This window comes from Arachis hypogaea, chromosome 3, assembly GCF_003086295.3.
Source record: "Arachis hypogaea cultivar Tifrunner chromosome 3, arahy.Tifrunner.gnm2.J5K5, whole genome shotgun sequence".
Classification (NCBI taxonomy): domain Eukaryota; kingdom Viridiplantae; phylum Streptophyta; class Magnoliopsida; order Fabales; family Fabaceae; genus Arachis; species Arachis hypogaea.
Window position 1 is genome coordinate 99,920,827 of NC_092038.1, and position 27,501 is coordinate 99,948,327.

Sequence of the window (27,501 nt, forward strand, 5' to 3'; positions counted from 1 at the left end):
ATTATATATTATTTTTATAGGGTTTCTTGCATGTTCTAATTAATATTTTCAATAACATATTCACCATGCATGCTAAGTGTTTGTGAAAAAGCCCATATGGCATTGTGCATTATTTTAAATTATTCTCTTCTACTATTCAATGCTTACTTTTCACAAATTCCCTTTACTAATTTATTAATTAAATATAATTGTTAATACAAACGTTATTGTTAGTTTCTTACGACTAACAATACATTAAAGCTTTTGATGCTTGATCTATGCTACTCATGCCCTTGCCAGCATGCTAATAAACATCTTGCATCCAATACTCCCCATGCCTTGCTATATTTCCATTGATGAACTGATCACATGGAATCGCGACCATGTCTTTCATTCACTATTTTTTACTTGGCATGATTATCACTCGTACCGCCCTCCTCTTCGCTCCATCCCTTTGACTTCATGTCCCTTTCTCTTCTCCCTTTTTCAGGCTGGCCACCAGAACGGGTAAAGAGAAAGCTTCTACAACGAGCAACAGCTGAGGAACCACAACACCCACCCACCTGTACATCTCAGCATGCACCGAGGACGGTGCAATCTTTAAGTGTGGGGAGGTCGATACCGATCTCCACAGGTTAGTTAGTCCCTTCTCAACACCAATTTTTGTTTTTCATTGTTGCATTTGCATGTTTGATTGCATGTTTGTTTTTTTTTTGTGCATATTTTACCACTTGGTTAAAGTAATATTTTCTTTTTCAAGAAATTCTTATAGTATTTCACTAATTTGAATAAAACTTTTTGAAAAACTTGTTTGAAGAAATATTATTTTGGAACATAGTTTAGAGCTCGAACACACAAAACCAGTGAGATTTTGAGCCCATTTGATTGGTTGCATTTTATCAACCAATATTTTATTTTTGGTGTGTGTTTTTCTCTCTAAAATTGTGATCTTTGTCTTGCTTAATTCTATATTTCCATTGTTTGAAGTATGCATGCACTAATATGATTGAGGCCTTTGTTTCACTAAGCTTACATACCCATATGGCCTTACCCTTTCATTATCCTTTGCAAACCAATTTGAGCCTAATATACCCATTTGTTCTTTACTCTAGCTCATTACTGACTCTAAGCGGAAAACAATAATGTCCTTAATTTGAATCCTTGGTTAGCTTAGACTAGTAAAAGTGCTTATGATTTAAGTGTGGGGAAGTTGGGTTTGAAAATATTTGGTTTGAATAATTGGGTGTTGTATATTTTAGTGAAAATGTGCAAAATAATGGTTGAACACATGTTATTGCATTCAATACTTTAATTACATGCATTGAAAAAAAAAAGAAAAAAACAAGTAAAAAAAGGGACAAAATGCCCCAAAATAAATAAGTGAAATCAATGCATATGAGCTTTACTCAAAACTTAGAATGCATAAATATGTAGTAAACACAATTGATGAGAAGTTAGATTTTGTATTTTAATTAAATGGATTGTCTTGAGTTAGGTGGAAAGTTTATGTTAATTAAGGATTCAGATTTTAGTCCACTTGGCCAAATACAATCCTACATTGACCCTAACCCCATTACAACCCTTAAAAGACCTCTTGATTTGTGTATTGGTGCATTAAATTTTTGTTGATTGTTAGATGAAGAGCAAGCTATAGAAATCAAGATTAGTAGAGAATTGAGAAAATTGACCCTAAACACTTGAGAGTTAGAATGATATACACTACTAGTAAGTGTTCAGTGCTTAATTCTATGTTCACTGCTTTTATGAGCTATCTTCTTCTTGCAAGTTATTTATATTGTATTTTGTGATTTGAATTACTGAAATCCAGTTCATATTTATTCTTGAAAGATTTATTTACTTTTTCACCAAGTAGATAGAATCATTTTAGCATGTAGTTGTATTCCCATTCATAGGTTGCATTGCATGAGTCTTGCCTTTCCCTACTCATTTATTTGGTCTCCTTGAGTTTAGCTTGAGGACATGCTAATGTTTAAGCGTGGGGAGGTTGATAAACCACTATTTTATGGTTCACAATGTGTTTAATTGTGTGGTTTTATCATGGTCTTTACCCACTTATTCATATAATTAGCATGCATTTATATTTCCTTCCTAAAATTATTACATGATTGAAAACATGCTTCTTTGGTCTTAATTTAGCTAATCTTAATCCTCTCTTATTACCATTCGATGCCTTGATCTGTGTGTTAAGTGTTTCAGGCTTTATAGGGCATGAATGAGTGAGAGATTGGGAAGGAAGCTTGCAAAAATGGAAGGAACACAAGAAATTGAGGAGATGACCAGCGAAAAGTGACGCGTACGCGTCAGTGACGCGACCGCGCGGAAGAAAGGAATCCGCAGTGACGCGGTCGCATGGCTCATGCGACCGCACGGATTGTAAAAGCACAAGTGACACGGAAGCGTGGACGATGCGAACGCGTGGCAGGGAAAAACGTGAATGACGCGTCCGCATGGATGACGCAATCGCGTGACGTGCGCGATCTGCAGAATTACAAAAGTCACTGGCAGAGATTCTGGGCTGCATTTCAACCCAGTTTTCGGCCCAAAAACACAGATTAAAGTCAGGGAACTTGCAGAGACTCATCATGCTCTCATAATTCATAATTTTAGTTTTAGATGTAGTTTTTAGTGAGAGAGGTTCTCTCCTCTCTCTTAGGATTAGGATTAGGATTTTGATTAGGATTATGAATATTTCTTCTGCATCTCAGGTTCAATGTTCTTTGTATTTATTTATTTTCAATGTTCCATGTTTGGATTGATTTTTCTTAATTAATGTTATTTGAGGTATTTCAGTTTATGATTGTTTTATTTATGAATGCTTTTAATTTAATTTAGATAGTTTCCCTTTTGACTTTGGTTAAATAATTGGTGACTCTTGAGTTATACAAACTCATTGTTGATTGAAAATTGGAATTCTTCAAGAATTAATTCGAGATCCAATAACTCTAACTTTTCCCAAGGAAAGACTGGGAATTGAGGATTCGAATTAATTCGTCCACTTAACTTACCTTCATAGTTAGAGGTTAACAAAGTGGGAGAAAAATCCAATTCTCATCACAATCGATAAGGATAACTAGGATAGGACTTCCAGTTCTTCATACCTTGCCAAGAGATTTTATGATTATTAATTTATTTTCCTTTATGTCTGTGCCCATTGCCCAAATTCCAAAACCCCCAATTTACAAAACTCGTAACCAATAATAAGAACACTTCCCTGCAATTCCTTGAGAAGACGACCCGAGGTTTAAATACTTCGGTTATCAATTTATTTAGAGGTTTGTTACTTGTGACAACCAAAACTTTTGTACGAAGGGATTTCTGTTAGTTTAGAAGCTATATCTACAACACGAATATTTTTATAAATTCTTTACTAGCAAAAATCCTAACGTCAATAAGCTAGAATTATTGGCGGCCATTCCTAAGATCCGGAAAGTCTAAACCTTGTCTATGGTATTCCGAGTAGGATTTGAGATTGGATGACTGTGACGATCTTCAAACTCGTGAGTGTTGGGCGTAGTGACAGACGCAAAAGAATCACTGGATTCTATTCCGACATGATCGAGAACCGACATATGATTAGTCGTGCTGTGACAGAGCATTTGGACCATTTTCACTGAGAGGACGGGAGGTAGCCATTGATAATGGTGAAACCCAACAGACAGCTTGCCATGAAAAGGAGTATAAAGGCAGTAGGAAAGCAGAGATTCAACAGAAACAAAGCATCTCTATGCACTTATCTGAAATTCTCACCAATGAATTACATAAGTATCTCTATCTCTATTTTATGCTTTATTTTTCTTCATATTCGAAAACCATTATAACTATTATTATCTGCCTGACTGAGATTTACAAGATGACCATAGCTTGCTTTATACCAACAATCTCCGTGGGATCGACCTTTACTCACGTAAGGTATTACTTGGACGACCCAGTGCACTTGTTGGTTAGTTGTGCGAAGTTGTGACAAAGTGTGATTCACGTTTGAGAGCTCCAAGTCTTTGGCGCCATTGTTGATGATCACAATTTCGTGCACCACTTATTTTTAGGTATTAAGAGATGGAGAAAGGCCCTAGGAGATTTAATTCGATATTACTTTTAAAAAATTAGAGAACGGTGGCTTAGGTTTCTAGCGTACTGAGGATGGGTTTGGTGGATTGAGAAGGAAGAATGGTATATGAATTGAGAAATTGATGAACTATTGAGTTCTGAATGGAAATTTTAAATTGACAGTTGTTGAGATGAGTCGAGGACAAGGAATGAAATGATGGATCCATGATATACTGAAAAATGTTTTCTGAAAACCACTGAATTACTGTTTTATACTGAAATTGTTGAGACGCTGAGCGCCGGCAGGGATGACGGTTGGATCCCGCCTGTCAACGTAGCGGCAGCGGCGTAAGGGCTGTGATTCGTCCTGCTTGCGTTGAGATGTGAGGTCCGTGGCAAGAGTATCATGCTCGCATCCCTTCGGATCACTAGAGTGTGCAGGCACAAAATCCTGGACGGTGTTCCGAGCACCATATCTCGGGGGTTCCCAATTATGATTCCGAAGGGCGACATCTCCATGGAGATGTGTCGGATTGGCAGTTGAACCGACAATGTGATATCACATCCAGTAGGATAGACATTCATCATGTGCATCTTCTATCTATTTGTTTGCTTTGTCGACTTGAAATTGCTTGCCTAACTGTATAACATGCCTAATTGTCTACTTGAATTACTTGCCATATATGCCTATACTTGTGTTTTACTTGCATTGATATTAATTGTGTCTTCTACTGGGATTGAGGAGGTTCGGAAGGCAGTGGCGATGGGATCGCACAGAGGATAGGTTGGTGAAGGCTGTGGGACAGTGGAGAACTATTAGACTAGAAAATCCCTTAAGATAGATTACCCCTTTTTATTATGTTGAGGCTTTATGTTCTGCTTTACTGTTTTAGTTATGCTTTAAGTTGAATCTTGTGATGGATATGAAGTTCTAAGATTGCCTTTGGCGTCCCGGAGTCTTATATTTTACATCACTGGGCACTGTTACCATACTGAGAACCTCCGGTTCTCATACCATATTCTGTTGTTATTTTCAGATGCAGATCGCAACCCACCTCGGTGAGTTGTTTTGGTAGTGACAGAGCGGAGGATCCTGGATGTATTTTGGAGTCTTTTGCTTATTTTGTTTATATCTCTCATCTTTTGTATATACTTTTTCCTAGAGGCTTATTTTGAGAGAAAAACTTTTATAAGCTGTTTTTAATTTTCAGAATTCAGTATTGTCTGTATATAGTTAGCCGGCTTAAACTTCGCGAGCCGTGGCTAGATCTTTATATTATTATACTCTTATCTTTTGTTATATTATGTCTTTATCTTGTGCGTTAAGTTAGTAGCTTCGAGTGTACGTTTTGCGCTTTTCAAATCCTTTTTTGAGTTATATCCTTCATCGGGCATCTAGAATATATTATTTCTTCTATATATTTAAACTTTAGAACTGTCGTAACTTCTGATTAACCTTTACTTTACGACGCGAGGTAAAGTTTAGGATAATTAGGGTGTTACATACACATTCCGATAGAGAAAAAATCATTAAAAATACAAATTGGATATTCTGTAACTGAGATATGATAGAAGGAAAAAAAATCTCGAATACTCAATATCTGGTTATGAGCTTAATGCATTTAATGTCAATATACTCGGAATATGTGTATTATTATAATGATTTAACTACAATATTACATATTCATATTATTCTACTCGTATGGTTAATTAAATATTCAATTTGAAAAAAAAAATAACGATTTAAATTTTTTAAATTACAAAATTTTTAATTTAAAATATAGATGAATATAATTTAAATTAACGATTTAATTTAATCTAATAAAATAAATGTGTTCATACTCTTATGGTTGATTATAAGTATTGCCAAATTAATTTTAAATTTTTTTAAAATGAGTCCAAATATTGGATGGTTCGTAATAAACGTACTCTAATAAAAATACTAGATGGCTAGTAATAAAGGTATTCTAATAAATTTTAAATTAGTAATTTTTTTCGTATTTTATTTGTATCGAGTTTTTTAAAACTATTGGTTTTAATTCACTCATTTTAGATTAGTTGGCGTACTATTCATATAAAAAAATCATTAATTTCTAGAAAACAGAAATCAATTCGTATAAAACTTGTAATTTAAAACTGCTCATTTAAAATTAATATAATATTTTTTTAAAAAAAACCACACGTTATTTAAAAATTTTAACAAACAAAATTTGGGCAATATAATGTGTTAGTGATTTAAAATTGCTCATCCTCCTCCATTATATGAAATACTGTCCAATCTAAGAAATTCATCTCACCCATTATTTGAAATTAGCGATTTTAAAGTGTTCATCTTCTTGTATTTACAACTATCAACTCTAAAAAAATTTATCTCTTTTATTATTTGAAATCGAATGTAATAGTAATTTAAAACTGTCTATTTTTTTTCATTATTTAGAACGGTCCATTTTAAAAATTTATCTTTTTCATTATTTGAAATCACCTATTTTAAAAAAGAACCACACAAATAAAGACGCTTAAAACGTTTTTTTTAAAGATGTTTTTTAGTAATTAAAATTCAATATATATAATTAATTAAACTGTATTATTTTTGTCAAAATTATATTAGATAAATTGATTTGACTAAAAAATTGGTGAACTACACCTTGTCTAAATTAATATTTTTTTACAAAAATTACTATAATATATCTATTATAAAAAATAACTAGAATACTCTTATTCTTATTATATATATTGAGAACTCTAAATACTAATCCTACTCTTCTCTGTGCGCTGTCGTAGAATTAGAATTTATTAGGATTCTCAAATTTTAAAAAAATATATATAATAGAAATATTTTAGTAATTTTTTATAAAAAAATATTAATTTAGATTGGTTCAAGATTTGGTTTATCAATTTTTCGGCCAACTTAATTTATCTTATCTAATTTTGATAAAAATAACACAATTTAATCGACTATATGTATTGAATTTTAATTACTAAAAAATATCTTTAAAAAAAACGTGTTAAGCGACTTTATCTAAGTGGCTCCCTTTTAAAAAATTAAGTACAAACAAATACAAAAAAAATTATTAATTTAAATTGCTCACAAATTATATTTTAAAATTTTAAATTTTTTAAATAAAAAATGTTTCCCCTAAACAAAATAGCGGGAAAAGTCAACGGGTTACATGGTTGGTGCCTTCACTGCGTTGGTGATGGTATGATGTGATAAGTAGCAGTAGCACAATGATAATACATAGCAATTGGTGTTGAGTTGGCAGCTATGAACAGGATGGGTTTAATACTTTAATTAAAGTGTCATCATTGGGCGATAGACGACGGTTAGTGCTAAGATTAAGAAAGTAAGGGCAGCAAACTAAACAACCGTTCGCGAATACCCGCGTCTTGAGCTTCCACTCAATTTCGTAAATCCCTTCCGAATCTCTCTCCACCCTCCCCACAGGCCAAAGTCACAGGTGTGCTCGCCAACTTTCTCTTTCCTTCAACTTCTTCATTTTTATTGTTATCGGTTCTCAGCTATATCTGTTTTCCGGCTTGTTCTATTTAATTGATCTACTGCTTGTTAATATTATCTCCGATCCTTCCTCACTTCGGAACAAATTCACCAAATATATGTCGATCTACTTTTCATGCTCCTCACCCTGCGTTCCTTTTCATCTTCACCTCGTCTTTTTTTTTTTAGGTTAATTATTTGCATTTGTATGACTGTTTGAGCAGTGACACAAATAGATGAGGATATTAAATGCCTAATAATCTGGTCTTCACACAGGAGCTGCTTGGGAATTGTGAGTGTCGAAAATCCAATGGAATGATTCATCTGATGTCAGCTCTCGAACTATAAATTTTACTTCCAAGCGATCAGCAGTTTGCCCAAAATTTTTTTTTTCTAGAATGCTTGGATTTTATATTCCAAAATCAGAGTGCTCTTAAGTCTTAACTCAATGTAACATGCTTCTGTCTTCAACTTTATTAGTCTGATTGGTTTTGGCTTGTCAAACAATTCATTTTTCTTGTTAGCATTCTTTATGCTCGGAATCCTTGGATTTTGAGTGGAAAGAGTTGATGTCATTCCATTACTTTGTTAATATGAAAAGAATATACTCCTATATACATGTTGTTTAAATTTATTTATTTATTTATTTTCACAATTCAGGGCTGCAGCTGGATGCCTGGACCATTCTCCAATGATTTGTTGAATTGAACAAACTGGTGAGAAACTTAAAGGCTAGCCACGGAAAGTGATGCCATTATGCTGCATTGTTGTTCTGACTTCTTGGTGTTGTTAACTTTACAGGATAAGTCATCCTTCAAACTTACCATTGCTATCTTCCTCCAATATAGGCTTGTCCTTCCTTCAGGAAGAAAGTCATTTCATGGATGATGGTCCTGCAAAATTAAATATCATTCCTGATCACTTTCAAGTTCCAACATCAAGTCAAGAATCTCCTGAAAACACATCATCGTCTATTACAGAACCTCAAACTGATCAATCCCCAAGGTATTCTATCCTGATTGAAAGCAGGAATACATGAAAATGAAAATTGGAAAGTTATTAAGATTATTCTGAGTTTATAATTTTATGAAAGTTGTTACTAAGGCTAGCTTAGTTTAGGTCCCCACACCATTTGCGGACCCGAAGGAAATTAAAGACGGCTTTGATGCTGAGCTTGTTTTCTCCGAGGCGGCTCTCATGGGTTTCCGGTAATGAAGGTCAGGAGAAGGTTCGACTTAAAGCAGTTGTGCTGTGCTTCACTGCTTCTTTTGTTATTGATGAAGGTCCTACTTTATCCTACCAACACAAAACTTATGATTTGTAGGTAGAACTAACTGTTGCAGAAGTAGAGTCACTTCGATCTGAACTTACTGATATAGAGGAGAGGGAAGCTCATTTGAAAGCTCGGTGAGTGATCCACAACTTTAGACTGTTATGGACTTCGCCATCATAATGTATTTTTATAGTTGTCAATTCACTACTAGTTTACCTTATGTTACCTTTCGTGTAGTTTGCTATCTCCTTCTTTACTCTCATTGATCAAAGAAACAAACATATGAGTTTATTTGCTAGTATATATATTTGGAAGCTAGACATGGGTGACTGTTTGAGTAATAAGAAAGGTTCCATTTCCATTTCTTGCATCATTCTCCACTTGAGAATATACATAAGGCGCTAGTTATTCTACTCTCTGGTCTTCACTGAAGTTGAAATTGCTACAATGAGTTACTGGTGAAATTCAGTGTTCAATCTCCACTTGAATACTTGATCCTCTCAATTCTATAGAGAATTCTTACATGACGTAATAAAATCTTCTGTGATTTTCTGTAAATAACTGTAGAGGATGTTTTTGTTTCTCATAGAGTGGAACATGTTGATGAAGTTTTGCGGTCAGCACGTCTATCTGGCTACTTATACATCCGAACTGTACTGACTGGCTAGCCCCACATCAATTTACATTTTATTTGGTTTGCACTTCATGATTTTTTACTAATGTAGCTTCAACTTGCTTTTCATCTTTATCTTCAGAGATGGGAAGCCCTACCAGGCGAACCTCCACCTATAGATGATACAGAAGTAGATGATTGGCTTCCTCGCTTTGTTGTTCTCCACGGAGAATGTATATTCTTATATTTGTTGTGTACAGGTAATGTTGTTAATTGTAATCATTTTCTCTCTATTCATCTCCTGTTTTCCTAAGAATTTCCAGTTTCTTCATAACTACTTTGATTTAATATAAATACATACATTTTTTTATGTGATTAATGTATTAATAACTTGTTTTCACATGGTTGGTTCAATAAAATATACTGTTCTCAAGTTTTCATATGACTGGATTTCATTCACAAGGGTAAAGTTGCAGATCTAAGTCCTCAGGACTCAACCCTTCTATCGGACATCATTGAGGTAGGGAGGTTACCAAGTTTCAAACGTGATGATGAGATTCAATATGCCTTTTATATTTTGACTCAGCTCGGATTACGTTATGAGTGCTCAAGCAATTCTAAGATACAGGTGTGTCCTAGTTAAGATATTTTCTATTTCAGTCTGAATAGATTGTAAATAGTTCATATCATGATGTTAATTTTTTTTACCAACTTCTAAATATGTTCTGTATTCCCTTTGCTTTTCCAGGTGGACTGTTGGTTATCAGCTCTTCAAACTGACTGTAAATTGGAATCTGATACATCAATTCCAAATGTTTGGATTAAGATGTAATATAACGGATAGTCAGATACCTTGTTTGGTAAGTTTGATTGGCTTGAAATCTGACAACTAATATAATGAAATGCTTCAAGTAATTGAATAAATACTAGTGATTTATTTGTCATGTTCTGCTCATTCCAGAACTGACAACTGAGTGATCCATTAGGTTCTTAAGCCCTTCAATTTCAAGTGACTCTTCCAAATGTATGCAAACTAGATTTAGGATCGAAGTATTAAGCGCAAAAGCTGAAAAACCGTTATTGTTGACCTAACCTTAAATTGCCTTGTGAACTCAAGCTGGTGATACAGTGTCTATAACATAGAATGAACGATAAAACTTTGCAGTAGGTGGTGAAAATGCGATTAATTATGCACTGAAAATATCTCTTTTCTTGTCATGAATTATTAATGGCAGACTTTCTTACTTTACCAGAGATGCTGATGTGTAAAAATAATGCATTGCATTTGCAGGGCATATAACTTGAATTTAATGAGCGTAATTGATGGCAGTAAAAATAGAAGAGGCCTTGAAAATCATTTAAAAAACAAGGCAATCTGGTAAGCTATTCTGCTTCCAGAAAAATGCAGGGTAGAATGGAGATCGATATTGTTCGCCAACATTCGGAGACAGTTTAGACCATATCTTATTCTGCTTTAATCTCCCAAGTTTTATCACTTTGTGGTAGACTGATACTCATGCAATTCTCATCTAATAGTAACTGGTGGCCTAAGTCTAGGAGCTAAGGATGATCTGACACGGGAACCAATTTTTCTCCGAATATTTATGTACACGGACAATGGCTTCAACTCGGAGCTTCACCCAAATAACTTTGTCAAACTGATGCTTTCTGCTAAATAATTATTTAAGTTGCACACTATCTCAAAATAAACCATAAAAAGTAAAAGTAAAAATCACCCATTTTCATGTAAGAATCTCATTAATACTTTTAGAAGCTTCATTTAGTCTTTATTTGTCCCTCTTTCCCATACGCATGTCCTCTTCTTTTGTTGGCGTTATCCACCAGTTGGAAATGGTATTGGTTCCATGAGGAGAGAGGATAGTAAATGACTGGTTCTCTACTTGGCTTTGTCCAATCAAGCCGTGCATGTAAAGTATTGACAAGTGTAACACCCATATTATCACAATGTCATGCTTCTGACTGCATTATTCTGATAGCGAGGGTATTACGACGACTTCTATATACTTAATAATAAAATAAGAGTCTTTAACTCAAAACTGTATTGTTTTTTTTTTTTAGAAAAAAACCAAAAATTCTTTATCTTTTTATAAACATGCATATATAAACAAATTCATTTACAATCTTCACATATTATATATATATATATATATATATATATATATATATATATATACCAGGCATACATATCATTACAAATCACAACTCCTATCTCACAAAAATATATAACAAGGCAAGAAAAAAATTATAACTAAAATATATACAACACAATCAAAGGCGCAGAAGAAACCCCTTAAACTCCTTATTTATCCTAAAAAGAGAAATCTGTAGGGAGTGAGAACCTAACCACGTGGTCTAATCAGAAGAATTTCAGAATTGTCATAAGAAGATATATAAAAGACAGATCAAAAAATCGAACTGGACTGGCCAGTTCAATCGGGTTAGCCGAAAATCGTTAACCAGACCGGTTCGGTTAGCCTCATAAATCATCTGGCAAAAAATTGGTTACAGAACCAGTCGAATCAGCGGCTAACTGGTGAACCATCAGAACCGATCGGTTTTTAAAGGGTTTCCAATTCGATTAAAACCCTTCCAAATGAAGCCGTTTTTACTTTTAAAAAAAGGAAACCCTAAATCCTTTTCATTACCTGTAACCCAATCCCACAGTCCTCTCCTCTACTCTCTAAAATTGAAGTAAAATTTTGAAATCGAAAGAAGAACCCTAGTCCCCCAATCGCGCAGCTCGCAGCCATTGCAACGACGGTTTCGACCACCACAACCCCTACAGTCCTGTAGCACCGTGTCGTTGTCATCACAGAGCTCTCTCTCTCTCTCTCTCTCTCTCTCTCTCTCTCTCTCTCTCTCTCTCTCTCTGTGTGTGTGTGTGTGTGTGTTCGCCGGTGTCGCCATCTCTTCTGTCGTTGCCGTCACTCCCCTTCCTCCTCGCTGCCGGTAAGCACTATGACTTGGATTTTGATAATATTGTGTTTGCACTTCACAACCGTCTCCTCGTCGTCTCTTCTGTGTTTGTTGGTTTTACTCTTGTTATTTGTTAGTAATTGATTTGCTTATTAGCTGTATTTTTCCGATTTTGTTAATAATTGGATTTTCTTAAATTTGTTTGATGAGTTAATTCTGTTCATTACTTTTTTGTTGTATGTTACAGATAGAACAATCACAAAGTGATCCCACAACCATAAGACAATGATGTTCAAGAATTTTAAACTGGTTTTCTTGAGGTAAATCTAATCCAACTTGGCAATATTTTACTGGGAAGTTTGACAAAAATAACAAGGCTCAATATACATGTATTTTCTATTTGAATACTTACAATAAAAGAGAGAAATATAGAATGAAATATCACCTTGTAAAAATTTTTAGACAAATTAAAGTCTGTAACAAAGTGACCGAAGATGTTAAACTTCAATTCAAAAGGCTTTTGGAGGAAAACAAAAATAATAAGGCAAAAAAAGAAATTTGCAAGTGATTGTTATGATGTGGAAACACAAGCGCAAGAAGAGTGTGAATTGCCTAATCTTGTACAACCTCCAGCTCCTGCAACAATGGGAGATAAAGGAAAGAGAAGAGCTATTGCTGCTACTCCAATTGGAAGTTATTTTAAGAGAAGGACTACACCAGGCTCTCAACTGACTTTAAAAAGTGTCTTAGCCAGTAAACAAGTTGTGCACAAGGTTAAGTTGGGGTTTGCAAAATGGATCATTGATGCACGTATTCTATTCAATGCAATTCAACCACCTTACTTTCAACCTGCTTTGGATGGTATTGCTGCAATTAGACCTGGTTTCAAGGGATAGTCATATGATGAAATGAGAGTTCATTTGTTGGCTGATCTTAAGAAAGAATGTCAGTTGCTTGTTGAAAGCTATAGGAGCTCAAGGAAAAACACTAGTTGTACACTGATGGCAGATGGTTGGATTGATCAAAGGTAACGTACGTTAATTAATTTTCTAGTTTATTGTCTTGCTGGTATGTCATTTGTTAAGTCTGTTGATGCTTTTGATATGATAAAAACTACCGATACCTTGTTTAAATTGTTTGCTGAGGTTATTGAGTAGGTTGGGTCTAGTAACATTTTGCACGTGGTTACTGATAATGCTGCGAATTATGTGTCTGCTGAAAAACTCATTCATGAAAAGTATCCAAATATTTTTTGGTCTTCTTGTGCCACTCATTGCATCAATCTTATTTTGAAAGAGATAGAAAGTATTCCTCACATAGCTAACCTTGCCTCTCGTGCTTTAAAAGTGACGGTGTTTGTTTACAATCATATGATTTTCTTGTCTTGGCTTAGAAAAAAACGAAGTTGAAAAGAAATTGTTCAACCAGGAGTTACATGTTTTGTCACCGTTTTCATTACTTTAAAAAGTATATATGATCATAAAGAAGATTTGCAAGAATTAATGGTGGACAGATATTTCACTTCTTATAAATTAGCCAAGAGTGTCAATGGAAAGATGGTTAGCTCAATTATTTTGGATAGTAAATTTTGGCAAGATTGTGTTACTACTGTAAAAATTATTGGTTCTCTTATTAAGTTGTTAAGAATTGTTAATGCTGATGAGAAATCTTCTCTAGGATACGTGTATAAAGGAATGCAAAGAGCCAAAAGTACTATCAAGACAATGTTTAGAAATAGAAAAGCTGCGTACACGCCTTATACAAGTATTTTGAAAATGCGGTGGGATAAGCATTCGAAGCGTGATCTCCATGCAACAGCTTACTTTTTGAATCCACCTTTCTTTTATAGTGAGAGTTTTATTGAGAAGGCAAATATCTTGAGGTCTTTACTTAATTTACTTGATTTTAACACACTTGCAATGACTCAGTTGCCGCAATGCAAGAGATACAATTGTATCAAGATCAAAAAGAAAGTTTTGGGAGGGAAAGTGCTTTGAAAGCGACAAAAAGACTCGAACCTGGTAAGTTATTTTATTTCTATGTTAAATTTACTTTGAAGGTTTTTTAAATATTGAGTGATAACCGATATTTGACTTTTATATGATGTAGGTGAATGGTGGAGGCTACACGGTGGGAGTGCTCCTAATTTGTAAAAAATGGCGATTCATCTTCTTCATCAAACATCTTCCTCATCTGGATGTGAGAACAATTAGAACCTTTTTGAACAAATCCATTCAAAGAGGAAGAACTGATTAGAGCATCAAAGGTTAAGTGACATCGTTTATGTGACTTATAATCTACGCCTTCAATCTAGGTTGCATCGCAAGAAGAGAAATTATGATCCAATTGACATTCAATATATTGACACGGTAGATTTTTGGGTAATGGCGGATGAAGATGATCCTAAGTTTACTGATGGAGACATTGAAGGCATTGAAAGTTTAATTTACACTAATAATACTATGTCTTCATATCCTAAAGGTGAGTGAAATAGGAAAATTTATTTCATTTACTAAAAATATATGTTGTTAAGTGTTAACTTTATTTTTTTCTTGATTTTTTATTCTATTTTATTAGATGGAGGAGATGTGGAAGTTGATGTGGATATGCTTGATGTTGTGATTGATTCTTCAAAAATGACTTCTTTTGGTGGTACTTTTGAAGATGGTGGCTTTGGATTACCTATTTATGATGGAGATATTGGAACACTTAATGATGATTATGATTTATGATGAGTTGTGCCTTTGATAAGTTCAAAATTTATTTTTTAATGTTTCTTTTGATAGTAAAACATTGTGTGTTTGTCACTATGTGAGTTTTGATTGTTTTTAGTTATAAAATTTGATGTTTGAACTTTGAAGTTGTTTGTGAACTTCTAATATTAAATTATGGATAATTTATTATGTGAAATTGTGAAACTTTGAATTTTATCGAGTTAGAAATTATTGAATTTATAAATTTAAAATTATATATAGGTGTTTTAATAATTTATTTAATATTTAGTTATATCGATTAAACCCCGGTCAAATCAATGAACCATTAAATCATTGACCTTACCAGTTTATTGACCGGTTCGGTTCCGCACCCTTTATAAAAGAAAGTCATTTTCAACCGCAGTGATCATCGCTCGTCTTATGAACATTTTCGAAAATCAACAATTACTTATCAAAAATTCAAATTCGTATTTTAACTTTATAGAAAGCCAATCAAACATAATATCAAAAAGGTTTCACTACCTACCAAAGAACCATTATCACCACACTTATCACTAAGTTATCCAATCACGACCTCCGACCCAAACATAACCAAATCACGGCCTCCGGTCCAACAAAAAATCAAATTACGGCCTCCGATCTAACACAAAATCAAATTACCACTCAAACCACCATATTCTAAACCAACCAGTCACAATCACAAGTAATGAAGTTCAAACACAATCAAAAGCAATTACAGCAAGCATGATATTTAGCCGTTAAAAAAAATATTCACATAGGCAAACCAAATATAATATACACACCCAAACAATGTCACATAGATGCATATGATGCATGTCTATCCTACTGGCCATGAGTTAATGTGTCGGTTTAACTGCAAGAACCCGACACATCCGATAGCTAACTCGGATATTGTCTCTTTATTGCGCATCTCCAGGAGGCATATAATTGAGGAATTAGTGCCCTACCACCTTCTCCTGGAGGCAGACGTTAGGGGAATAAATCGGGGGATGAGTGCTCTACCACCTTCCCCTAGTGAGATCGTGCCATACAGAATGGGGGATTAGTGCCTTATCACCTTACAACCAGAGAGAGAACCACAAGAGTAAGCAGGATTAAGCACCGTCCTTACCCGGGATATCGAGCAAGTGGAATTAACCGCCGTTTTGCTCGGAATCGCGGACAAGCGGGATTAACCATCGTCCTTGTTTGGAGCAAAACTCAGCTCAATGTGCAAGTGGGATTCACCACCGTCCTTGCCATGTCCTTGCCAAGAGTAAACATCAGTCAGTATGCAAGCGGGATTAACCTCAACCCTTGCCAGCACAGTGAATCAGATCAAAATCAGACTCAATTCAAAGTCATAATCAAAACATGTGTAACATCCCAACTTTTTAATCAAGTCATTATTCAATAACTAATTAATTAATTGAAATGGTAATGATTTAAGATTTAAATTTAAAATAAAAAATTAGAAAATAATGCATTTGGAAAACTAACATATCTAGTTTAAAATTCAAATATATGAAAGCACTAGTAGTAGTAAATCTCTAACCGACAATAAACAACCTTTTAAGATATAGTCATAATTAATTCTATATTTATTGGATTTGAATGATATTTAGTTACATAAAAAGATTAAAAAAACTAGCTTTATTCCTTAAGTTCAGTACAAAATCAAATTCAAATTAAATTAGATAGATAAATATGTTATAAGTCCATTGTAGAAAATCGCGCTCTTATAAGCCAGTTTGATATACTAATAGTATTTCGAGAATATATCAAGTTGTGTTTGTCCGATTGACTTCATTTAAGCTTCGTTTAAAAGATAATTCAATTATCTATAAATTTGTATCTAATAGCTATTTCCAAATTCTAAACGTAGAAAACGTTATAGGGCTTACAAAGTGACGATTCAGATTGGAGATTTCACAGAAACGCGAATTAGATTCTCCTAACACAATCTGTACATACCTAAGAGCTATTTAAGTCCTTCCTTTCCCATTCTATTTCTTTTTTTATATACAAAACATTCTAGCCAAAATATTCCCAAAGCCCACTCATATATTGTTCAAGAAGATATCATTTCGAATTATGCAAACTACGGAATATGGAAATTCTTTCTATCCAGTCAAGGATTCATACCTACATCAAAATATACATAAAGTCTAGTCATGGAACAAGTTTCTCTTTACTAACAAATCGCGTTTATTTGCATCGGAATACATATAGGAACTTCACTCGAGGTAGGGGATTTTATGCTAATTTTTATATGTCATATCTTAAATGTTTTTGAATATAGGTGTTAGCATTGCATGTCATGATATAATGTCTCTTTCCTTCGTACGCATTATGAATTATAATAACAATCTTATGTGCATTAAAGAACTGAGGGAATGATCCTTCAGTAAGGGAAGGTGATCCCCCAAAGACAAGATAATCGAGATAATCCTTCGGTAAGGGAAGGTGATCGAATCGAGATGATCCTTCAGTAAGGGTAGGTGATCGACAAACTTTTGGGAACCTTCGGTAAGGGAAGGGGACTCCCATCAATTTTATATAATAATATATATTTGTTGTCATAACTTCCTTCTTGTGTATGTTTAAATAACCTTGATTGTAAATTGAACTGAGAGAATGATCTTTCGGTAAGGGAAGGTGACCACCAAAGACAAGATATCGATATGATTCATCGGTAAGGGAAGACGATTGATCAAGATAATCCTTCGGTAAGGGAAGGTGATCGCCAAAATGTTTGGGATAAGAACTTTCGGTAAGGGAAGGGGACTCCCACCTTTTATACCAATTTGAGCTCAATACCTTCCATAACAGATATGAGAAAAAGTAATGAAAAGTACAATGAAGAGTGTGATAATGATTGTTCTTCTTTTATCCCTTTTGTTTGATATATGATATTGTTTAAGATCTTTATTTTATTCAGATTTATTCTGTTTGACTTATCTATGCCAATGTTAATATTCTTCTCTTAATTATTATTTATTTTGCCTTGTTTGTGGCTTATGAGAACATCAAACCAAGGTTTATGAGTTTGCATTTTATATGTTTTTACGCTATAGCCATTTTCTATGTGTCACACATGTCATAACATAAGTAAATGAGAAGCATCTAAAAGTCACACCACTCCGACTAACAAAGACTTTTGAAAATAATAATTGAACAACATTGCATCATCACTGTTTTATTTTAAAACTTAGAGTGGCTGTGGATGGATACGATGACACCATATAGATAAACTATTGAAAAACTTTTGTTTCTCACCCCTCTCTGTGTACTATCTTCAGGAACAACACAGTACAAAGCGATACACTGTTCGATTGAGGTGAAAAGACAAGTGTACTATTAGGAGCAAGATATCAAGGACATAGATACGAAACGTTAAGCGCTTACCCGAATAGCGATGATTTTAGTCATAGTTACACAAATTAAGAGAATTAGGATTTTCTGTGTGTCTTGTTTTTATCTTTATTGAGTGATTGTAATTGTGACTATGATGTTTCTTTTTATGATTATTTGATACGAGTAAAGCTTGTCATTGTTTGTGCCTTCATAGTTTAGCACGCCCGTTTTTTATGTTAGTACCTCTAGATCCACTTATATTTTTCAACTAGTAACCATTCTAATAAAAACTAGTTATTCAATATTTGTACACACATAAATTATTTTATATAAAGCTTTCATATTATTTTAAAAAATTTGCAAGATTTTGAATATCAACGACCAATATAATCCAAAAAAGGCTTAACCCAGTTTAAAAGTATTAGGGTGTTACAACATGTCTTTATACTCATATTTATCCTGAGTCAAATTTATTCTTGACCCATTTACTTTCAATAGCAATATCCATTAAATTCACCTCACGCCAAGGAACATCTTTTTTCTCAAATAATTTTCCTTTAAAACTAATACCACATTTTGTAACATTTTCCAAAACCTCCAAAGCAACTTCACTTAAAATCAGTCCTTCTTTTATAAAACTCAATTCTCACTTAACCAAAATTTTCCAAGCTAACTTCAAAATCACTTCAAGTTTAAACATCTTTCAAAAGACTAAAAAAAATTATTTATTCTTAAATCAATCATTTAATGAATTTAAATTAGAATTTATTAATTAAACTCTACGGTAAGATCTCTAAACTTTAAGAAAGCGACAAATAATCTTATTTTTAACTAAACTTACAAAAATTTTCCCAAAACAATTTTTAGCTTCAATTTTAAGTTAAGACATTTTCAAAAAGTCTCGAAATCCTTTTCATTTTCACCAAATCAAGCTCAAATACTTTAACTCCTCTAAAACTTCTCAAAACAGAATGGTTCAGTCAAATTAACCAACTTCAACTTCTTTTCAATCTCAAAACTTTTTCTCAAAGACTCGAAAATCGTTTATTCTTAAATACTCACTTATATTACTTTATTGTTCATTAAAATCTTCAAAACACCACTCTTTAATTCATATCAATTCAATAAAAACTCATTTTCGTTCAATTAAATACCCAATTATAATTCTTTTCATAATCAACCAAAGCAAAATAAGTTAAATCTCCAATTCACTTCTATTATGTTAATTTTTTTCCTAAAACTCCTCAATAACATAATTCTTAAACCAAAATTAATCAAATAAAAACTCATTTCTTTAGTTCAAGATTTTCTCCCACAAGAAACTTAAAGATAGTCAATCCCACATATTTAAATTCACTTAAATACTTATAAAAATTTTGACAATACCTCCTCTAAAACTAGGACTTTACCACCCTTCAAAGGTTCTGTCCAAACCACATTTCTCAATCCTTCTCAACAGTTTCAAAACCAAACCATTCCTCAATATAAACGTACAAATAAGACTTTCAACACAAAAACCTTTTTCAATATGAATATGTATATAAACCAGATTTTCTAACATAAAACCATTTCTCAATATAATTATATAAATCGAATTTTCAATACAACTATTTTTTTGGTATAAATATATAAATCAAATTTTCAAAAAAAAAACCATTTTTCAGTATAAACATTCAAATCAATTTTCATCAACAACTGCATGCCAACTCAAGCAATCAATAATTCAATTAAGTAAACAATCACATCCATTCAGAACAAATCAATATAATCCATAAGACTCACATAATCACAAAAGTATATTTTTCACATCAATATCTATTTATAATAATTCTATAGTATAAAATAAGTTTTATGAAAAACACTATCTCAATCGCGACTCAACTACTTGACAAACTCCCTTTTTATTCTTATTTCACAGCAGCGACATCAGCTCCGACTATTTTTCGCGACAGCAACAGCCATAAACGTAGCATGCAATAATGGTACTCAACCCTATGACATCAAATACCTCAAAATCTTCAACAAGCTATAACGGAACACTAACGGTGAGGATTTTATAACAGAAATACTTATTGTAATCTAAAAGGAACAAAGGAATGGAGCAGTAGCAGCCTCGACGGCCCTCATCGACAGAAAAAGAACCTGCCAAAAGTAACGGCAAACTAGGGCGAGGCAAAACAGCAGCTCAATGTTGATAGAAAACTTCAACGGTAACTGCAGCAATAACGTAGTGACAACAACATCCCGTAAATCAAAAGAAAGGAAACCAGAAGAAAGAACACCCTTACCAGCGGTAGAAGCACTAACTAAGCCAGTTCTGGCAACGTTTTTCGACTACTACAGTGCCATTTTCCAGTGATAGAGGTGCGGTGGCGCGGCTACAGCAATGGCGGTGGCGCGGCTACAGCAATGGCGGTGGTGGACGGCTCTCCTTCCATCGTGTTTTCCTCTCCCTCATCTCAGTTCGGTGACAGGCTTGGCCCCACTAGCAATGGCAACAGCCCTGCATGCCCACAACGACAGCGTCTTCTCGCGGAAGCAGCGGAGCGCAACGACGGCGGCCTCTTTCCTCCTTGCATTTTGTCTCCCTCTCTCGAGCTCTCTCTTCTCCCTCAATAATGGCAACAACGATCATTTCCAGTGGCGGCAACACGTGGCTCGATGGCGTGCTCTCTCTCTCGCACCTTCTTCCTCTTTCCCGGTGACAACGACGGCGATGTGTTATGGCAGCTCGACAGACAGAAAGGCGACGACAATGGGGTGGCTCATTGGATCGGCAACAGCAACAACCTCTTTCTCTGTCGATAACGTTCTTCTTCCTCTGTTTCTCTTTTCTCTCTCTCTCTCTCTCTCTCTCTCTCTCTCTCTCTCTCTCTCTCTCTCTCGGCTGTATATGTTTTTGTGTGTGTGGTGTGAGCTTTGGGCAGGGGAATAGCGGCTGCTGAGAAGGAAAGGAAGGGTGAGGGAGTGTGTTTGTGTATAATTAGAGTTAGGATTTTGATTTGAAGAAAAGAGTGAGGATAAGTTGATAATTTATAATAAAAATAAGAATAAGTGGTAATTAAAAATTAGTTTTAATCCAATAAAATTATCTTTAAAAAATATTATTTATTCATCAATTTACAAAATATTTTTAAATGAATACTCAAATTCTAAAATTAGAAATAATTAAATAATTTTTTTAAATTATAAATAAATATCATAATCTAATTTTTAAAAATTCGAAGTGAACAAAAATTTCTTCGTCACCTTCTCCTTGGACAACGAATTGCCCCTTCAACCAAACAGTATCTTCTTACACCTCGTTGGCAACTGTAGCAACAACGCAGTAACAACAACATCCCGTAAATCAAAAGAATGGAAACCAGAAGTAAGAACACCCTTACCAGCGACAGTAATGCTAACTAAGCCATTTCTAGCAACATTTTCCAACGACCATAGTGTCGTTTTCCGGTGGCAGAGGTGCGGCGGCGGGGTTACAACAATGGCGGTGGCGGACGGCTCCATTTCCATTGTTTTTCCTGATTCAATTGCAGTTCTATGTTCTTGTTAGCAATTTTAGTCTCTTGGAGCATCTCTTTAAATTCTGCTAATTGTTTTGTCATCAGGTGCAATTGTTGATTAAGCTCAATCATCTGTTCTTGAGGATTAGGATCAGTGGCTACTGCCATGACTTCCTCTTTTGTAGAGAACTCATTGCTAGAGTATAAATGTTGATTTCTAGCAACAATGTCTATAAGCTCTTGAGCCTCTTCAATTGTCTTCCTCATGTGTATAGATCCACTAGCTGAGTGGTCTAAAGACATCTGAGCTTTTTCCGTAAGCCCATAGTAGAAGATGTCTAACTGCACCCACTCTGAAAACATTTCAGAGGGGCATTTTCTTAGCATACTTCTATACCTCTCCCAGGCATTATAAAGGGATTCATTATCCTCTTGTTTAAAGCCTTGGATGTCCAGCCTTAGCTGTGTCATCCTCTTTGGAGGGTAAAAGTGATTCAGGAATTTGTCTGATAACTGTTTCCATGTCTTTATGCTTGCTGTAGGTTGGTTATTCAACCACCTCTTAGCTTGATCTTTTACAGCAAATGGAAACAGTAATAGTCTGTAGACATCCTGATCCACCTCTTTATCACGTACTGTGTCAGCAATTTGTAAGAACTGTGCCAGAAACTCAGTAGGTTCTTCCTGTGGAAGACCGGAATACTGGCAATTTTGCTGCACTATGATAATGAGTTGAGGATTTAGCTCAAAGCTGCTTGCTTTGATGGGAGGTGTACAGATGCTACTCCCATATGCAGCTGTAATGGGGTTAGCATATGACCCCAGAGTCCTTCTGGACTGCTCAATTCCACTTAGGTCCATGATGGAGAAAGGGAATATGATATGAATTCACAAGCAAAGTATATTTTCTTTTTTTTTTAAGGTGACCGAAAAATAAAATAAAATAATTGGAAAATAAAATAAAATTTCGAAAATTAAAAGAAAATAAGATCAAAGCAAATTGAAAACTGGATCAATCAGTTAATTAAAAAGATTTTGAAATTAGCAATTAAAAAAAAAGATATGATTGAAAATTATTTTGAAAGAGATTTGATTTTTTTTTGAAAAGAGGAAAGAGAAAAACAACAAAATGACACCAAACTTAAAATTTTTAGAAAATCAAACACTAATTTTCGAAAATTTTTAAGGGAAAAACACAAACAGGACACCAAACTTAGAATTTTTAAGAATCAAAAAGGGACTAAGGACATGCAAATTCGAAAATTAGAAGAAAAATAAAAGCATGCAATTGACACCAAACTTAAAATATGAAACTAGACTCAACTAAAAGACTCTAAACTAACAAAAATAAAACAGTCCTAATCTAAGCAACAAGATAAGCCGTCAGTTGTCCAAACTCGAACAATCCCCGGCAACGGCGCCAAAAACTTAGTGCACGAAATTGCAATCACACTTTTGCAACCCCGCACAACTAACCAGCAAGTGCACTGGGTCGTCCAAGTAATACCTTACGTGAGTAAGGGTCGATCCCACGGAGATTGTCGGCTTGAAGCAAGCTATGGTTATCTTGTAAATCTTAGTCAGGATATCAATAATTATCAGGGTTGATTGTGAAAAGTAAAAGAACATGAAATAAGTACTTGTTTTGCAGTAATGGGGAACAGGTTGAGGTTTTGGAGATGCTCCATCTTCTGAATCTCTGCTTTCCTACTGTCTTCTTCTTCAAGCACGCAAGACTCCTTCCATGGCAAGCTGTATGCAAGGGTTTCACTGTTGTCAGTGGCTACCTCCCATCCTCTCAGTGGAAATGTTCAACGCACCCTGTCACGGCACGGCTATCCATCTGTCGGTTCTCAATCAGGCCGGAATAGAATCCAATGATTCTTTTGCGTCTGTCACTAACGCCCCGCCCTCAGGAGTTTGAAGCTCATCACAGTCATTCAATCATTGAATCCTACTCAGAATACCATAGACAAGGTTTAGACCTTCCGGATTCTCTTGAATGCCGCCATCAGTCTAGCTTATACCACGAAGATTCTGATTAAGGAATCCAAGAGATATCTACTCAATCTAAGGTAGAACGGAGGTGGTTGTCAGGCACACGTTCATAGTTGAGAATGATAATGAGTGTCACAGATCATCACATTCATCAGGTTTAAGAACAAGTGATATCTTAGAATGGAATCAAGCATGATTGAATGAAAAACAGTAGTAATTGCATTAATCCATCAAGACACAGTAGAGCTCCTCACCCCCAACCATGGGGTTTAGAGACTCATGCCATAGAAGGTACACAAAGAAACGTGTAAAGTGTCATGAGGTGCAGATACAATGTCAAAAGATCCTATTAATAGTGAACTAGTAACCTAGGGTATACAGAAATGAGTAAATGACGTAAAAATCCACTTCTGGGTCCACTTAGTGTGTGCTTGGGCTGAGCATTGAAGCTGTCATGTGTAGAGGCTTTTTCTGGAGTTAAACGCCAGCTTTTATGCCAGTTTGGGCGTTTAACTCCAATTTTTATGCCAGTTCCAGCGTTAAACGCTGGGAATTCTGAAGCTGATTTGCAATACCGGTTTGGGCCATCAAATCTCGGGCAAAGTATGGACTATTATCCATTGCTGGAAAGCCCAGGATGTCTACTTTTCAACGCCGTTAAGAGCGCGCCAATTGGGCTTCTATAGCTCCAGAAAATCCACTTCGAGTGCAGGGAGGTCAGAATCCAACAGCATCTGCAGTCCTTTTCAGCCTCTGAATCAGATTTTTGCTCAAGACCCTCAATTTCAGTCAGAAAATACCTGAAATCACAGAAAAACACACAAACTCATAGTAAAGTCCAGAAAAGTGAATTTTAACTAAAAACTAATAAAAATATAATAAAAACTAATTAAAATATACTAAAAACATACTAAAAACAATGCCAAAAAGCGTATAAATTATCCGCTCATCACAACACCAAACTTAAATTGTTGCTTGTCCCCAAGCAACTGAAAATCAAAGTAGGATAAAAAGAAGAGAATATACTATAGACTCCAAAATATCAAGGAAACTCAGCTCCAATTAGATGAGCGGGACTAGTAGCTTTTTGCTTCCGAACAGTTTTGGCATCTCACTTTATCCTTTGAAGTTCAGAATGATTGGCATCTATAGGAACTCAAAACTCAGATAGTGTTATTGATTCTCCTAGTTAAGTATAATGATTCTTGAACATAGCTAGTGTATGAGTCTTGGCTGTGGCCCAAAGCACTCTGTCTTCCAGTATTACCACCGGATACATACATGCCACAGACACTTACTTGGGTGAACCTTTTCAGATTATGACCCAGCTTTGCTAGAGTCCCCAATTAGAGGTGTCCAGGGTTCTTAAGCACACTCTTTTTGCCTTGGATCACAACTTTATTTCTTTCTTTCTTTTTCTTTCTATTTCTTCTCTTTTTATTTTTTTTTTTCGTTTTTTTTTTTTGAATCACTGCTTTTTCTTGCTTCAAGAATCAATTTGATGATTTTTCAGATCCTCAATAACAGTTCTCTTTTTCCTCATTCTTTCAAGAGCCAACAATTTTAACATTCTCAAAACAACAAATTCAAAAGACATATGCACTGTTCAAGCATTCATTCGGAAAACAAAAAGTATTGTCACCACATCAAACTAATTTAACTAGTTTCAAAGATAAATTCGAAATCCTGTATTTCTTGTTCTTTTGTGATTAAAGCATTTTTCATTTAAGAGAGGTGATGGATTCATAGGACATTCATAACTTTAAGACATGAATTTTAAATTTTATTAATTATGAATTAAGAACAAGACTCAAAAATTGATATAAGATGAGATTAGAAAAAATAGAAAACAAAAATTTAAATAGGCTCCTAATGATAGAGGTTTTCACAGAGTTAGGACTCAACAACCTTGATTTTGAGAAGTGGATGCTCCCTCAAATTGAGGGGAGAATTTTTGGCGTTTCAGTTCTTGAAGTTCACGCCCCTGCTTCTCTTGTTCCTTCAGCAATTTGCAGAGCATGCAGTTCTGATTCTGCTGTTCTTCCTTAAGTTGCTCCATAGTTTCTTGCAACTTGGTGATAGATGCTTCTAGGCTGGCCCAGTAGCCAATTTCAGGAAATTCAGGGAGGAACTCCTACGCCCTCCTTTTGATAGAGTTGTCTTGCATTTGTCCTTCCATTGACTTCTTGGTGATTGGATATTCAATGGGTATGAATTCATCTACTCCCATCTTTACCCCAGCCTCTTTACAGAGCAAGGAGATCAAGCTTGGGTAAGCCAGTTTGGCTTCAGTGGAATTCTTATTTGCAATTGTGTAGATCTCACAAGCAATCAGATGATGAACCTCCACTTCTTTTCCAAGCATAATGCAATGAATCATTACTGCTCTCTTGATAGTGACCTCAGAACGGTTGCTAGTGGGCAATATGGAACGCCCAATAAAGTCTAGCCAACCTCTTGCAATTGGTTTGAGGTCTCCTCTCTTGAGTTGGTTTGGGACACCCTTTGAATTGGTTATCCACTTAGTTCCAGGGAGGCATATGTCCTCTAGAACTTGATCCAACCCTTTATCTGCTCTCACCATTCTCCTATTAAAAGATTCAGGATCATCTTGCAGTTGAGGCAATTTGAAGATTTCTCTTATTTTGTCCAGATGGAAGTAGATAACTTTCCCTCTGACCATGGTTCTGTAAGTATGGAAAGCAGTTCCAGTCATTCTCTGCTTATCTGTCAGCCACAGATTTGAGTAGAATTCCTGAACCATATTTCTTCCAACCTTTATCTCAAGGTTGGTTAGAACTTCCCATCCTCTGTTTCGAATTTGCTCTTGATTCCCCGGATATTCATCTTCCTTCAGATCAAATTTAACTTCCGGGATCACTGACCTCAGACCCATTATTTTGTGATAATGGTCTTCATGTTCTTTGGTTAAGAACTTCTCTTGACTCCAAAGATTCTTTGGATTATTCTCTTTCTTTCCTCTTAAATTGGTTTGTTTTCCTTTAGGAGCCATGATCTTAATGAATCTTGGCTTAGTGATCACGGAAAAGCACACCAAACTTAGAGGTTTGCTTGTCCTCAAGCAAAAGAAAGGAAAGAAGGGAGAGAGCAGAAGAGCAAATTCGAATGGTGTGGGGGAATGAGGAGGCCGAACGTATTTTTATAAGGGGGGAGGAGATTTCGAAAAAATTGGAAGGAGATTTGAGAAGATATGGAGAGAATTTGAGAGAAGGGTGAGTTTTTGAACAAGATTTGGGATTGATTTGAGAGAGATTTGAAGAATGATTTTGATTTTTGAAGATTTGAAGGTGAATCATGAAAGGTTGAAATGTGTTTATGTAGAAAAGTATGGGTCAAAAAAGGAAAGTTTGAAAAAATTTGATCGGAAAGCAAAATCTTGGTCCCCCACCTTTCTGGCGTTAAACGCCCAGAATGGCATCCATTCTGACGTTTAACGCCCATTTGCTAGCCATTGTGGGCGTTTAACGCCCAGCCAGATGCCCTGGCTGGCGTTAAACGCCAGAATCCCCTTTGTCACTAGGCGTTTTGCTAAACGCCCAGGATGC

At 35.0% G+C, this 27,501-nt stretch overlaps 1 protein-coding gene and 1 pseudogene across 12 annotated transcripts; one reads left to right on the forward strand and one right to left on the reverse strand.

The window, feature by feature from the left end:
- The window catches only part of LOC140183530 (uncharacterized), a 210,884-nt pseudogene that overhangs the window by 182,266 nt on the left and 1,117 nt on the right, over positions 1-27,501 (reverse strand).
- LOC112790790 (uncharacterized) lies at positions 7,195-11,124 on the forward strand. 12 transcript variants are annotated; one of them, XM_025833350.3, is made up of 11 exons: positions 7,195-7,502; positions 7,817-7,869; positions 8,201-8,256; positions 8,342-8,545; positions 8,660-8,768; positions 8,865-8,947; positions 9,403-9,466; positions 9,569-9,686; positions 9,903-10,054; positions 10,175-10,286; positions 10,718-11,124. In XM_025833350.3, exons 4-10 carry the CDS (start codon positions 8,421-8,423, stop codon positions 10,256-10,258), a joined length of 735 nt encoding a protein of 244 aa, XP_025689135.1. In that variant the 5' UTR covers positions 7,195-7,502; positions 7,817-7,869; positions 8,201-8,256; positions 8,342-8,420; the 3' UTR covers positions 10,259-10,286; positions 10,718-11,124. The 12 variants fall into 12 exon arrangements, with proteins under 12 accessions (XP_025689135.1, XP_025689136.1, XP_025689145.1 ...); XM_072233191.1 differs by having other exon boundaries at positions 7,277-7,502; positions 7,765-7,832; positions 8,389-8,545; XM_025833355.3 differs by having other exon boundaries at positions 7,277-7,502; positions 7,817-7,990; positions 8,389-8,545.